At 43.9% G+C, this 15,628-nt stretch overlaps 1 protein-coding gene across 1 annotated transcript; it reads right to left on the bottom strand.

The window, feature by feature from the left end:
- Positions 1-34: 34 nt before the first annotated feature.
- On the bottom strand, positions 35-14,365 carry DRGX (dorsal root ganglia homeobox). Its single transcript, XM_052677489.1, has 6 exons — positions 14,332-14,365; positions 12,388-12,485; positions 12,152-12,253; positions 9,762-9,934; positions 9,160-9,272; positions 35-297 (listed from the first exon to the last, which is right to left on the bottom strand). Exons 1-6 carry the CDS (start codon positions 14,363-14,365, stop codon positions 35-37), a joined length of 783 nt encoding a protein of 260 aa, XP_052533449.1.
- Positions 14,366-15,628: the final 1,263 nt, after the last annotated feature.

Raw genomic sequence — 15,628 nt, 5'->3', positions numbered from 1 at the left:
GCTCCAAGGCTGTGGGGCTAGCGTCAATGTGGCCTCATACACTCTTCTCCCCTTCCATGTGCTCCTTGGGTGGAGAGGGCTGCTTGTCCTGGCTGCTCTCTGGGCTGGGTTTGGCAGGAGGAGTGGGGCTTCCGTTTGTGGGCAGGAGGTTGGCAGACTGCAACACGGCCTCTGAGTGCTCCCTGGCTTTCATGCGCAGTGCAGCCACACTGGCAGTGCGGTTGCTTTGGCAGCCGTAGGTGGGCAGGAAGGAGAGGCCCATGGGGTCTGGAACGCAGCATGAGCACAGTGGGCTTCCTGGGAAGGAAGAAGACAAGGCAGCATTACTGCTGAGGAAGGTATGCTCCCAGTGGCAGGGCACCCTCGTGAGGATGGTCCTTTGACCTGGTCAGAGTGACACACATCTACAAGTGCCACACCACGCACAGTATCTTTCCCTCAACAGTCAACCTGGAGAAGGCAGGGATGGGGTTTGAATCCCAGGTGGCATAAGTCCCCTCTTCAGTTTACATAGTAGGTATGTAGATGCTTTCAGGATGTAGATTATTTTTAGAAAGCTAGATTCTGCTCTGCTGAGACCCACAGGGAAAGAATCATAGAATCATAGAACTGTTAAAGTTGGAAAGACCAATAATATAATCCAGTCCAGCCATCAGTCCATGTCTGTGACCACTCTAAACGAGGACACTCAGTGCAATATCTGCCCTTTTCTTGAATGCCCCCAAGGACAGTGATACCAACACTTCCCTGGACAGCCTGTTCCAATGCATCACTACTCTTTCTGAGAAGGAATTAATCATACTATCCAACCCAAACCTCCCCTGGTGTGACTTAAGACCACTGACTCTTGTCCCATCACTAGTTACCTGGTAAAAGAAGCCAACCTCCCTCTAACTACAATCTCCTTTCAGGTATATGTATATATACTCAATATATGTACATATATATAGAGTATATATATATGTATATATACTCTATAGAGAGTTCATATATTGCGAGACAAGCAGGTGACAGATGGAGCAATTGAGGGCAAGCAGAGTCAGAAGTGAGCAGCAAAGCTTAGATCATGCAGATTTCCCCACAGCCAAGATGGAGCTTGTCTCCAGTTCCTATCCCAATTTACTGCTCCATGTCTACCCTCAGTCCCATGCTGGAGGTGTCCCCTGCCTTCCGCCAACAAACTGAAGACTGATCAGACTGGGCAGCAGAATTTGTTAGGTGAGCGTGGGGCTCCCACCCCTGCATCTGGAAGATTACTGCAGAGATAAAAAGCTGAAAATATCTTAGCAATTATGCAGGAACTAATGATCTTCTCCTATAGCACGGTAAGATGAGAAAGGATTTTTCTTGTCCACACTCCAACTACAAGCATCAAGTCTGCTTGCATGAATCTGTTCTGCCTTCAAGAGACAACCTCTGTATTACTTAGGTATGATGACAAAAGAAGGGTCTCCAGAAGTGAATCAAAGCCTCCTAAAACTGCTGTTGTTGAGATGGCTTAGAGTCCCATCAGGAGGGGTGGGCCAGACTATCTTCACTCCAACAATCTGAGAAACACAGGCTGTGTCAAGCAGGAAATATAGTACTGGATAAGGAGTGAAATGGCTGAGCTGCCACTTTGATTTGGTCTCTGGTGAGAGACATAGTGGAACACTGCTCTCCTCAGAGTTCTTAATGGCCACACAAGCTCCATATCCTCTTCAGCCCCTAGCAGAAGCACATCTTCAGCTGATACACAAAGCAGGCAACAGCTAGGCTGCTCACAACCTGACAGTGTCTTCCTCTGATCTTTCCAAGCCAAGGACTTGTTTTAATTTCTGCAGTTAATATTTGAGTTAAATGGCTCATGACTAACTGATGGAACTAATAATCTGCAGGGAGCAGGTAGTTTTTCTCTTCCACTGCTGCTCTTGGTAGCCAGGGTTCAGCACCCATTTGTGAGGGATGAAGGCAAGACAGTTGTTTGTTTTTAGGATGTTGGCAAGACTTCTCCACAGCAACTATCAGAAAGTAGCAGCTTGCAGGTAAGGTTCTCAAGAAAAAAAGTAAAAAAGATTCTATAAGGCACAAACTATTAATGCAATCCCTTTCAGTATAACCCCTTCTACTCTCATTATACTCCCTGATAGAGCATCTGATCAGCAGAACAATATTTCCATGAGTTTAGACATTCAGATGAATTACACAAGTGTATATTACTACTCGACAAATATCCTCCATTTTTGCTTTTTGCTGTAGGAAAATCTATCTTTAATTTCGTTATCATTTTGAGCACAAGAGAAGTTTATAGCAAAATCCATTCAGTAACACATTTTTTGCCGCTAACTGTGCTCATAAAGTCATGTTTTGCCCTGATGAAATGCAGCCACTTCAAGTGTTCTGAATTTCTTTCACTAGAGGAAGGACAGCAGGACTGGTGACTTAGAGTCCCTGCAGTTTGCAGGTCTTTCAGCTGTAGAAAGTCATTTTTTTCACTGCTAGTAAGTCCCACTGACTAAAAGTTGATTTCTGAAATGGAGCATGTAAATGTCCCTCTGTGCAACAGCTGTATTTGCACTGCTGCTCTCTTACACACTAAGATGTTCCACCAGAAATGAACACACTGCCAAGCCGAAGGAGGGGAGAAGTGGAGAAGAGTCCCTTTCAAAAGAACATAAACCAGCTCCAGCTTCTAAGAATAATTTTCATTCCATCATTAGAGAGGGATAAAATATTTAACATCCTTCAGTACCAACCTAAGCTCTTTGCTTAATAATTAGTGCTGATATTACCCATAGCTCTGCAACCTGAGGGTGCAGTTACCTGCAGTGGGAACTAGGATATCTAGCAGCATTTCACCCATAAATCACTCCTTGCATTTTCACTTAAGAATTCCAGGTTAAAACACTTGCAAACAACAGCTCCCACCTGAAAAAAAATACAGAGTATCTAGTGTCATTTGCTCCACAATCTTGCTAGAGAATAAGAGAATAGGAGTTAGCCCAATTTCTATTTAATGTAAAAGGAAGATTGAATCTACCCTGCAATTGCCTGTGTCTGCAGGCAGCAAATCCAATGAAATCCATCGGACTTTGGTGGCATAAAGGCCAGGACAAACAACATGTGAATCAGCAGCCCATTCAGTCAGTCATGACTCAAAAAAGACCCATCCACACACAGCAGACATCACTATTCTCTTAAATCTTATTGGAGTAGGCCTGAGCTTACAGGGAGGAGGAAGGAATTGTTCCTACTTAACATCTTCAGAGAAGTTTAGGCACCTATCTAACTCCCATGAAAATGAGTGAGGGTTAGACCTTTAGCCTTAGAACCCAATCCAGCTTTTTCTCTTCCAGTTTGATATTGCTTTAATGGGATTTGGAGCTGGTTACTACAATACAGACAGAGAACTGCTTTCTTTCCTTTAGGAACTTACTGCCTCTTGTACACAAAATTAAAATGCACAATTAGATTTCCATTAACTTAGAGCAAATTCTGCTGAATTGATCTGAACCTCCACGTATATGAGATCATACTTTAAATGCTCAGCCTGAACATAAATACTTAATGTCATAAATACAGTCTGAAATATTTGATCCACTTGGCAGTTTAATTGATCTACTACAGAGACTGACAGGAAAAATTAAATTAGTTCTGTCTTGTCTCTGCCAACGTTACATTTCAATTGTAATGATATTTGATCTACAATTTTGGTTGTGGACCTTTCTGTGCAATTCCCAGGTTCAGTTTCAGCTTAGAGTGAGATGGGAGTGGGGCTCATATCGATGCAGGAGTATTTAAAATATATGTTTTCTATTTCAACCCAACAGTTTAAAGGATTTAACAGGCGGTCCTTTCAAAATGCAAAAACTCAGTTCACTGCCTCTTGCAGTGTTTGTGCATGCCCATGTTTGATGTGAACAGCTGAACAGCAAGTTAAGTGGGCGGGGGAAGTGAGGAAAAATTTGCTTTTAAATCATCACTTATCAATGCATTCTGTTTACTTTGCAGTGAAAGTATTACATTTATATCAAATATACTTTTTGTGTAGTCACGTTGATATGGTTGGAAGGTCAAAAGCAACCTTGAGTTCATAGTGTCATTCACCAGTCAGAGCTGATTCCAAAGGAAGCTCCCTTTTGCTCTTCATATATGTTGCCAAAACTGTGTCTATTAAAGCCTGAGGAATAAGTGGGTAAAACATAGGTAGTTTTATCCAAACCTTTTAGAGCTGTGAAACAAGAGATTCAGAAGAATAGACTCAAGAAGAATGGACTCAAATGCTGAAATGGAGAGGAACCAGATACTTACAGCGTTATTTAGAGTAGCCTGTTGAAGTTGTGTTGCTGTGGAAAATGAATTTGTTAAACAGAATTCACTTGCTAATTTGCTATTTTATGTGATTTGCCATAGTCACATGCTGAGAAAAATCAGTACATCTATAATTGAGTATAAATGAATGACAGAGAAAACAGAGGAACTCCTAAGTTCTGATTCCAGTTCCCCAGTCTCAAGGTAAACTGAGGCACTTCAGTTCAGTAAGCACCAGTTCAGGGGTAAGTCAGGTCATTGAACACTTTTTGTCCAATATCATTATGCTATGTAAGTTGAGAAAATTCTCTTCATCTTTACATAATAGAAATCAAAATCTAATGGATGAACAGCTCTAACTGGGGCTTCTTTGTTGGTATGATTTTTTTTCCTGGATACTGCAATTAAACCTCCCCTAATAGGAACAACAGCAACCATGGCAGCAACAAACCATGAAGGAACGTAATCCCCTGGAATATCCACTTTGGTGGGCATAATGCAGTCTTGCTTTTCTATCAGCGAGTTGTGTGGAGGTGCCATAAAAACAACTGAGCTATAACTTGCACAGTGCAAAGCTGGAAGTGAATTATGAAAGTAATTCCCTGACAAGTGTAATTATTTCTCTCCTCACACACTGCACTTTGAATCACAGGGCCTGGGGAAATTTCAGAGGAATGTAACAGATACACTTTTGGCCTCAGTCACCAGAAATGGTAGAACACTTCCGCTAAAACCGGAGATTCTTGTTTACACCCATTAATAACATCTTCTGCATTAATGAATTGCATTCATGCTGTCATCCATTAAGAAGGTACTTTGAGGTCTCTCTGTGCACAGAACGTTAGCTTCTCCTGATGACTCTACTGTTATACAGCCCATAAATAAAACAAGTATTTTCCCTTCATATTTGAGGTCTGCAATTAAATCTACTAAATGGACTGCAGATGCATAGTTTACAGTAAGTGATTCATCTTGGAAGACCATGGAAATGTCGAAGTCGCCACAATGAAGTAGCATTGTTGTCAAATTAAGACAATTTCAGAAAGTAACATACAACTGAAATTTCATCTGTGTGAGCTACACTTCTTCCTGACTATGAGCAGCAGTGAAAAACTAAAAACCAGAAGTAGAAAGCATAGTAATCCACCAACATTATGTCATTATGCTAATTATTCAAATGAGAAATTGCACAGGGATAACAGTTTTCTGCTTGGTTTCCAGAACAGACCCAGACTCATGTTCCAGCCATATCCACCAGCTACCCAGAAGCAGCATGTGCAGAACTCAGAGGAGTGCTGCCCGTTGAAGAGCTGCAGAACTACACAGAGTGTAAAGCAAGCCTGCTCAGCACCATGCAGCCTATCCAAAAGCAAAGCTGCTGCCCTGTACTTGGCCGTCCTGAGATTTCTTGTCTTTGCTAGACTGACTTCATCTGGGAAACTGTGCTTGTTATATCCTTACATTATGAATTAGATACAGATAGCATCTACCCTAGATACTTTATGCAGCCTTGGAAATCTGGGGCTGGAGCCAAACCATCAAAGAGAAGAAGAAAGAGAGGTATTAGTTTCTTTATAAAAGACTGTGAACTCTCAGGTGGCAGAATGAAAACGGTCCCAGAGAGATGAAATAATTGTTAATTAGTTACATCACCATCATCACTTGTTATTCACTACATTGATTTTAGTTGTCTCCTTCTAAAGCATCAGTCAAATATTACTCACTGACACCAACAAAGTGTTGGCTCACAAGCCTGACAAAACACATCTTGCCTCCTCAGAAGGAAACATCCTAAACTTCCCAATGGTGTGTGATGTGCTTGGAGTGCCCTTTTGTCCACTTTACAGACTTTCTGACTGGAGAATGTCAGAATTGCTTTCCCAGTTGAGAGAATACATATCTATTTACAGGATTTACATAGAGAACCTCTTTATCAGTATTTCCTTTGAAATTTGCATAGAAGAAAGCCGGGCTGTGCATCCACTGCTAGTGAAATGGCTTTAACTCTGGAGGAATTATTTTGGTTTCAAAAGCACGAAAAATTCCTGGTAGTTTCAAAACGTGGTCAGGATGAAGATAGGTGCCAGGAAGAGCTCTTAGCCACATGGCTTTTCAATTAAATGTGCAAAATCTTGTGGAAAAAAAGCAAAATATTGGATTTTTATGCCCTGTGTATAATGGGATTTTGCATTGCTCAAAGTTCTCTGTTCTCAGAATCATGATCGTAGGGCTCAGTCAGTATTTCTGTTGCAAAATGAGACTAGATTCTCAAGGGAGATGCTTAGGAGACTTCATTAAGGTACAGAAGAACACTGAGTAATTTCCACCTAAACATATGGTCAGCTCTCCCTCAACAGACCTGAAGTTGTACAAACCAGCTCCTACCTCAAAGAGGGAAGTGAGAAGGAGAGTGAAACTCTCTAAATTGAGCAAGACAAAGAAGACTATGTAAAGGCTTTGTGAACACTGAGCCTTTCTCTGCCTTTTCCTTCCTTCTCACAACTACACTCTCTTCTCCCAGACCTGCGTGTGAGCTCAGTTGTGCTCCCAGTCACATTAGTTTAGAAGGATCGTCATTCACTTGCATTTCTGTACAAGAGTAAAACAGAACATGAATCATGCCTGAGATCTTTTTGGTCTGCACTGGACCTTTAGAGATGGTCCTACTTCTGACTGCCAATTAACCAGAGGGAAGCACAGGTCTGCTGTGAACAGACCCAATTCCAGTCCAGGTGAATTGCGTTTGGAGAAACAAGGAAAAGGAACTTACAGTGGTGAGACAATGAAAGAGAAAACATAATTTCACATGTAAATACCTCAAGAAAGATGCTCCATTTATTCTCTGCTCATATAAATCAAACTTGCCACCTTATAGTCACATCCTTCCCTCTTAACACCAAAGCCAATATTTGATATTACTGAGACTTAACTGCAGAAGACAGGAGCAGCTCAACTGAGCAAGCATGACAACGTGTCAACAGGCATACACAGAACTCGTGGTAGGATCTGCAGTTGGATTTCTTAAAATCACAGTACCCTACAAAATACCCTTGCACACACCCAGAAACTTCTAGAGTCACACAGGAAAATGTAAACCAAAGCATCTCAGCAAGGAACTGAAGGTGTAGCTGAAAAATTCATCATACATGCACAAGATAGCTGCCCATCTCTGCCGAAATTACAAAAAATCTTTATTTTATCTGGGAACAGTGTTTCAGGGGCACTATCTGTTAACCTGGGCAACTGACTGCCTAATGATTATATCTGCTTGAGATTTGGGACTAGGATTTTTCCTGCCCCTAGGTTGTAAAACTGCTATCAAGCAAAAAGTAGCAGATTATTGGTTTTTCAATTTAGTGACTGGTTCGTAAAATCACAGAAAAGAAGATCCGTAAGTCTTCCAAATGAATAAAACTTTAAAAACCCTCATGACAAATGTTTCATTTGTCCATTTTTATTTCATTTTGCTGAGCCTCCGTTTCTTGCTATTATTTTCTTTAAAATTTAGCTAAATTTAAGCACGAAATGTGAGGAGGTATTGATGCATTTGATTTCAAAAAGTATTTATTTGTAAATTTTAAGGAAAAAAGCAGCCAATTCCACCTGAAATCATTTACTGAACACAATCAATCCTTTTTTCACACCCAGGATGACATTGTCAGCAAATAATTTTTTGCCCCCCTAAGATTGCTTGTATCTACTCCAGAGAGGCTATTCCTGCCTAGCGGAGATGCTCGTGGTCACAGAGCAGAGGTGGAGGGGACTGTACAGTCCAACAGCCACTGTCTGCCACAGCATTTGGGTTGACTGTCATCCTTTTAGCTCTAGGGCTTAGGTCACACCTATGTGGCCTTTCTCAATTCAAAATCACCTGCCAAAATGGCACTTGCTGTGCTTTCTGCTCTTTTTGGAAAGACTTGGAGAAAGAGGGAAGAGAGGACAGGACAAACTCTGCAATTCAAAGCTTTTGCTTCAGGAATAAACCTCAACTGCACTGATTCAAGTGGAAATTCTCAAGAGGAACATGAGGTATGCCAGGGAGCATAGCAAGAGACTGTAGAGGACTTCAATTTTCATAGCAGAAGGTCCTCAACAGAGAAATTTTCCTCTCAAAATATTGCACCACACTGAGCACAAAGAAAAGCTACGTGCCACTTTGTGCTTGGCAGTGCTATGAGACTGTACATCCTATAAATCTATAAATTGAATTCATCCTGCTTGCACCCTTAGTCTTAGAAATTACTAGACAAGGAACAGCTAATGGATCAGCTGGCGATTTATTTTTAAAAGATGCATACTGCTGCTTTTTGCAGCCCAAAGGGATATGGACACTGGATATAAGCATCCTGAGCCTGGATCCCACGTAATTACTTTGCATAGTGCTTTGTCCCCATGCACTAGCTGTGTTCAAGATTTCAGGAAGATATGCTGGTCAAGAGAGGAAAGGTCTAAGAGTTGCAGAGAAATACTACATAGGAAACTGCATATGAAGAGGGGATGAAATATCAGTAATGATGCCAGGCAATGTATAATGCAAAAGGATGTGAATAATTAATTTATTAGCATAAATGTGACTCTTTAAAAAGAAACACATGCAAAGAGAACTTTAAAGGACCAAACCATACCTGTCTGGTTGCAAACCCTGACCTCACTGAAGATAACTAAGCAAAATGATACAGCTTACCCGCAAACCACGCTACTATAAGAGACTCATTCCTGTGCCCACAGCATCAGTCAATGCAACTACAACCAATTGCAACAGAGAGGATCTACCACATCCCAATGGCTTTTCACTGGCAAAGGTAGGAGCATCCACCAAACATGATGAAGCTGCTCTTTAAGCTGCTATCCAAAGTTAAAATCACTTACCTTTTAGAGATGCAACGTGGGATAAAGCTTGTGCATAGGTGGCTGTGTTGAGAAGAGTCCCAGGCAGGCAGGAGGGGAAGAAGGGTCCTGTAGGACCGACTGCTCGACTCAGGCTGAGGGAGAAGAGAAAGCAGCCTTTAGAGTTAGAGCAGCTGACTCCAAAAACAGTGCACGTATGTACACCAACAGGTTCCCCAGGGCAGTGGTCAAGGCACTGAGCTTGGTGGAATTGAGAAGTGTCCAGGCAACACTCTTAAACATATGGTCTGATTTTTGGGGGGCTTGGTATGGAGCCAGGAATTTGGCTCAATGGTCATTATGGATCCCTTCCAGTTCAGGATATTCTGTGATTCTGTAATTCTGTACTGCTGTCTTGAGAACAAACTGGAGGGGACTAAGCCTGGGGACCATCAGCCTCCCACAGCCACCAGTTCCTCACACCCGCATGGGCAGAAGGGAGTTGATGGTGGTTCATCTTCTAATGGTTTAGGTTGTACTTGAAACTGATACTATCCAGGTGCAGGCTTAGCATCTATCAATGCATGTATGTCCATAAACACAATGCATGCTTGTCCCAAAGAGCAGCAGCTGATTATTCTTACCTCTGCTGGATCTCCAGACTCTCTTTTTTATTCCTAGTTTGATCAGCTGGAGAAGGGGAATTTAAGTTCCTGACAGGAGGCGCCACCTCCGCCATTGCTTCCTTAGAGCCTTCTTGGTCAGAAGCTCCCCTCTCTGTTTTCCTCCATTTAGCTCTTCTATTCTGGAACCACACCTGGAGCAGGAGATCAAGCCAGGCTGAATGCCACATTTAGCCAAATGTAAAGGAAGTCAACATTTGCCGAATTTTTACTCTGGTGAGATTGGATTTTGGATAAAATCTCTCCTTATTTGTGTTCATGTTGTTATCCTAGAGGAGCCTTAATATTACATTTCTCTCTTGAATATTTATCTATATGGAAAACAAGCCAAAAACAAAAGTTTTGAGGATTTTTTTGTAACCTTGGAGCAGATGCTCTGAAAGCACCATATTTGAGGTGGAAAATGCCAAACCTCCCTCGAGGTCATGGAATCCACATTTTAATACATGACTTCAAGTATAGGCAAGATTTTTATTATTCTCCTCCTCCGGCTCCATTTTAGTTAGCTGCCTTTTAATTGCATATATCAGCAAACGTTGAATAATGATTTTATCTATATTCTAAATTTAGAGCAGTTAAATGCAAAGCAAAATGCAGACACTTCCTTGCGTCTTAATTGAATGAAGGTCACAGCTATAACAACATTTAATTGAGCTATTTTTCATTATCATATTTTAATGACTTTGCACTGACAGTTCGCCTGCTTCTGAGGAAAGAGCATGATGAAGTCGTTTATTTCCCTATTTAGTTATTGTTTGACAACATCATCTTCGATTAAGACTCTGCTTTATAGCACATTAATCATATTTGAATGAGCAAGGGGTATAAATGTAAACATATCTCCCATCCTCTGTGTTTCCCCATGTCCCTGCATGAAAGCAGGCTAAACAAATGCTTGCATCTATTGTCTGTTTGCATAATAGCCAACAACAAGGCTAAACACCCGTCCTCAGCAATCCAATTGTCACCACCCCTATCTCACCCCTGCACCTTTCAGGAAGAAGTTATGATCTTCCACTTCTGAATGCTCAATAATTGTCCCATTTATCTCAATTTGCAGTTCAGTCTTTAGACACCAATAGCCAAAATGGCATTTTTTATTATTTTTTTTAAGCCAGTACCTACAATGCACTAGCAAAATAAGATTTTCATTTCCAAATAATAATCATTTTAATTTGCCCACATATGACCAATGATTCATGTTCAGATTTAATAATCAGGATCACATAATCTGATTATAGAAGAAATAATTTGTTTACAATCCCCAATTTACTGTGGTGAATTCCATTATCTCTCTTCAGCCATTGGGTTTTAAGAGATACTAACATGACCCTAGGGAACAAAAGGCAAGCTATTATATTTCCTACAATTAGATCTTTGCATAGTCTTAACCCCAAGCACCTAAAAAAGAAAAAGAAAAAAAAAAAAAAAAAAAAGAAGAAAAAAGGAAAAAAAAAAACAAAAAAACAAAAAAAAAAAACCAGAAACAGCATGCAAAAAAGCCCCATAAATAAAATTAATACATAAGTGGGTTCAAAAAATGACTTGCAAGTCAGCGTGGATGCCTGCAGAGTTGTATGGATCCATCTCTTACAACTGCAGGAGTTCTGCTCTTAGTAGAGCTCTTAGTAGAGCTTGTAGACACTTAGACAAAGTCAATCTCTGAGTACGCAAAAAAAAGACCAAACATGTGGGCCAAAAAAAGAAAAAAGAAAAAAAAAGGAAGGAAAAGAAAAGGGGGCAGGGAGGAAAGAAAAAAAGAAATAAGAAGGAAAGGAGGAAAGCGTGGAAAAGAGAATGAAGGAAGAAGAGTGATCGTGGCCAATGGATCTTATGGTCTTATCTCATTGGATCTTATGAAAGGCATGGAAATTGCTCTACAGGCTCTATAGCCATCAGAATTAAGTGTTTCGAAAGTAGAGGAAAGGAAGAAAAGTTGAGATGGAAAGGCTCCTGCTAGCCGCAGGGCTCCCCCAGCTGCCCCAGCCCATGGCCTTCCAGTGGTCCGAGTGGCCGCCAGAACCACATCTCAGCTCTTTTCTCCATGCACACCCCCTCCAAAAGCAAGGAAATGGATGTGCATTGATGTAATTTAGTACCTTGGAGACACGGACAAATTAGTGTAGAACATTATCACTAGTTAATTATGAATGACCGATTAATCAACCTAATCTAATATTCCACATTATGTTGATGTTATTAAAGTGCATCATGAAAATGACAGATCGTCTTCATTTGCGTTCTTTGGCCAAATGTGCACTCTGCAGTGATGATGTCAAAAAAAAAAAAAAAAAAAAAAAAAGTTTGCTGGTTTGAATCCCCGAGAGTTCAATCATCCCTGGGATGTTTACCTGCACCCGGGCCTCCGTCAGGTTGATTTTCATCGCCAGTTCTTCCCGAGTGAACACATCAGGGTAGTGAGTTTGAGCAAAAACTGCTTCCAGTGCTTCGAGCTGTTGGAGGGGAGGAGAGCGGAGGTGTCAAGGGCAGCGGTGGAGGTGAGGGGCTCCTGCCCGTCGGGGCGGAGGGGGGTTCGGCACAGAACCAGGGAAAGCGAGTCTGGGGAGCGTAGGGGGTCGCACTCTACCTGCTGCAGGGTGAAGGTAGTGCGGTTGCGACGCTGCTTCCTGCGCAGGAAACCGTCGTCGAAGTCGCCGGCGGAGTGTGCTCCGAAGGGGGCAGCACCTGCGGGAGGAGAGCCGCAGTGGGGTCGAGGGGCGGACGGGGTTGCGATCCCAGCCTGCCTGCCCCAGCACAGGAGTGAGGCCCCCTCAGGAGCGAGAGGCAGCCTGCCTCTCAGAAAGGCTAGATTTAGGATGGGTTTCAAAACAATGGAAGGTGTGTGTGAGGAGGGGTGAACCCTCCCGGCCGGGGGCTTCAAGGGGTCCGGGAGTTGACGGAGCACCACTTTGTCCCTGAGGGAAGGCCTGTAGAGGGCAGTCAGACTGCTGGGATGCCCCACTCAAACGTAGCTCCCCTTCCCTTCCCAGACAACGTAGAGTAAAACAGAACGAAACGAACATACGTCCCCCCGGTCCCCAGGCCCGAAACAGCACCACTGAGGATCTCCAGGACCCAACTCACAGAGCCCCCCACCGATGTCCTACGGCCCCTCTCCCGCTCGGGCCATCAGGGCAGGGCACCGCGATCAGCCCGCGGTGCCGCTGGGAAGCAGTCCTCTCCCCATACTAGCTGCAGCCCTGGGCAGAAACAAATGCCGTCTCGGTGACCACGGAGCCTGGTCGCTTCCCTCCAAGCTTTTGATAAACACCTCCAGAAAGGGCTTTTCTGTTGCCACTTCTTGGGTTAGTTTGGTTTCGGGGGTGTAAGGAAGTGGTGCTGCTACTGTCACCTGGGATGCTCCACGCCGGGTGCTGTCACCCCGCGCGGGGAAGCCGCCTCTCCCCCCCCTCACCCCCCCCAGCTTCTGCCGCCCGCTGCCCTCGGGGGCCACTCCCCAGCTCGGGCCGCCAAAAGCATGCACCGGTTATAAAAAACAACAACAACCCTCCTCCTCCCCCCGCCAAACAGACAAAAGCGTGTTTCCGAAGCTGTCTGCCAAAAACTAACGAACAAAGCTACCCAGGCACTCGGTGACGCTCGGCACAGCTCGAGACAACTTGGCGGAGCGCGCTTTGCAGGCACCCTCCGTGCGCACCCGGGGGGATCCCGCCCCCTCCGGGCCGGTTCCTACGGCGCTGCACTGGGACAAGGAGCGGGGCAGGCAGCGCTGGGGGCAGAGGCCGAGATAGGAAGTGGGGAGTGAAGGTATATGCGGACCTTTCTGGGGGGCAGGCTGCCCCTCACTCGAGCTGAGGGATATGCGGGGGAGACACGGATAGATCCCGAAGGTTGCCTTTTTTTTTTTTTTTTTTTTAAAGAAACAAACGAAAAATTAAACAACCCACCCAGTCAAAAACATCCTCTCGAATGAAGCGCTCAAAAAGAGAACCCTCTCAAGCGTTTTTTTTCTCTCTCTTTTTTTTTTTTTTTTTTGTGTGTGTGTGTTTGATTATTTTTTTTTCCCAGCCGTGCCCCGTGTTTCCCCATCCTCCCGCAGAATGTTTGTAAAATAACATGAAAGATTTATGCGGTCCCTGTGGCTGGAGGGAGGAGGCGTGACCACGTCCTGAAAGTGTCCCGATTACAGCCATGACACCAACATCTGTGCTGGGAGGGGAGAAAAGCATCTCGTTCGTAGCCTGAGGCTCAACTGCGGGATCGCTATCCGCGGAGGGGAGGCAGGTGGCAAAACGAGGGCGGGGGTGCAAAAACAAGGCCTTTCCAACAGGAATCAAATTAAAAAAACCCAAACCCATGCCATCCTTCTTTCCATCTTGTGACAAGAGGGAGGGGGGCAAAGGGTTGTGTTTGCTCTTGGAAAAAGACGAGGCGCTTTCAGATGGGGCTCTTTCTATAGATTCGCATCTCATCTCGGCACACTCCCTGTGCGAGGACAACCAGAGCGCAGCATCCCCTCCACCCCAGCATACACGAACCCTCAGCCCCGGCCCCACACGGCCCCACTCACCCTCGAGTTGCGGGGGGCAGTGGAAATAGAACATGGCCCCGCGGCCGGGCCGCCGCCCGCTGCCCCCCGCGTCGGCACCGCGTCCTCCGCCGGGCACAGTCGAGGGCTCTGCTGCCGACCTGGGGACAGAGAGGGAAAGAGCAGAGCAGGTGAACAGCCAGAAGGAAACACCCAGAAACTCCCTGGTGAGCCCAGAGCCAGCCCAGAGGAGGCAGAGAAAGTCCTATGTAACGCTGCGTGCAGCGAGCTGAAAAGGCAAAGGCAGAACACTCCATGGTAGGTGTATAGTAATCAGAACCAGCAAAAGTTTGTTGCTATTTTTTTTCCCTTTTCTTTGCTTCCATTTTCTTTGCAAATAGCTATCTACCTTTCATTCTGCTATCTATGCATCTATCCATACATCCATCAATCCATCTGATTATCTCTTCCATCTGTCCATCCATCTATCCATACATCCATCTATGCATCTATCTATCCACCTATTTATCCATCTTTCTATCAGTACATCGAATTCTTTCAAAGATTTACTTCAGGAGTAAATAGTAATATAAAGAAAAACACTTACTTAGAGCTAAGAATGAGCTGTTTAACAGACAAATCAAACGGAACTATTTTACCTAAGTGAAACAGCAATAAAACCTAAAGGCTGTCTTCTTTCTAAAGCATCCAAATACACACTGGGAGCTGTGATCGGGTTGGAAACCAATGTCCTCAGCAAGAAAAAAAAAGTTCAAATTTACATGCAGTTATATAAAAAAATCCAGAATGCAAATAAAAATAGTAATCCATACCTAAACCGAACTGAAGTAAAAATCACCAGTAAGGTTTGGGGTATTTTGCACTGGAATAAGGCGCTGTGAGTTGTTGGCTGCAGAGACAGAAGGGCTCTGTGGAGTTCTGGAAGTGGCCAGATGTCTTTATATCTGTCTACAGCATGCTCTGCCTCTCAGCACTTGCCTTTATAATCTCACGCATAATTGGCCTTAATCTGATTATTTCCAGCGCTGTCTACAGTGAGTAACTTGGATAGGTCTATTGGGCCCTACAAATGGCCCACGTGGTGTGTAGAGGAGGGAAAAAGAAAAGGAAAAAAAAAAAAAAAAAAAAAGAAGATGAAAAGAAAAAAACCCCATCATTTCTCAGCAAACATCAGGAATGTGAGTGGCAACAACAAAATCCTATTATTTTTCCGAGCATTCGCGCTCCGGGGCTCGGCGGCCCCCTGCGGCGGCCCGCGAACCTCGGGGTGCTCCAGTCTGCGGGGCCAGGGGGCCCCTCCGAGCCGTGCTGTGCCCAG

This window comes from Tympanuchus pallidicinctus, unplaced genomic scaffold (genome assembly GCF_026119805.1).
Source record: "Tympanuchus pallidicinctus isolate F22 unplaced genomic scaffold, pur_lepc_1.0 scaffold16, whole genome shotgun sequence".
In the NCBI taxonomy this organism is placed as follows: domain Eukaryota; kingdom Metazoa; phylum Chordata; class Aves; order Galliformes; family Phasianidae; genus Tympanuchus; species Tympanuchus pallidicinctus.
This window is presented reverse-complemented; position numbering and strand designations above follow the sequence as displayed.

Coding starts and splice junctions, on each gene's coding strand:
- DRGX (XM_052677489.1), bottom strand. CDS start 14,365: ATGTTCTATTTCCACTGCCCCCCGCAACTCGAGG. Junction 9,273..9,761: donor AGTCTGGAGATCCAGCAGAG/GTAAGAATAATC, acceptor CTTCTCCCTCAG/CCTGAGTCGAGCAGTCGGTC. Junction 298..9,159: donor CCACGTTGCATCTCTAAAAG/GTAAGTGATTTT, acceptor CTTCCTTCCCAG/GAAGCCCACTGTGCTCATGC.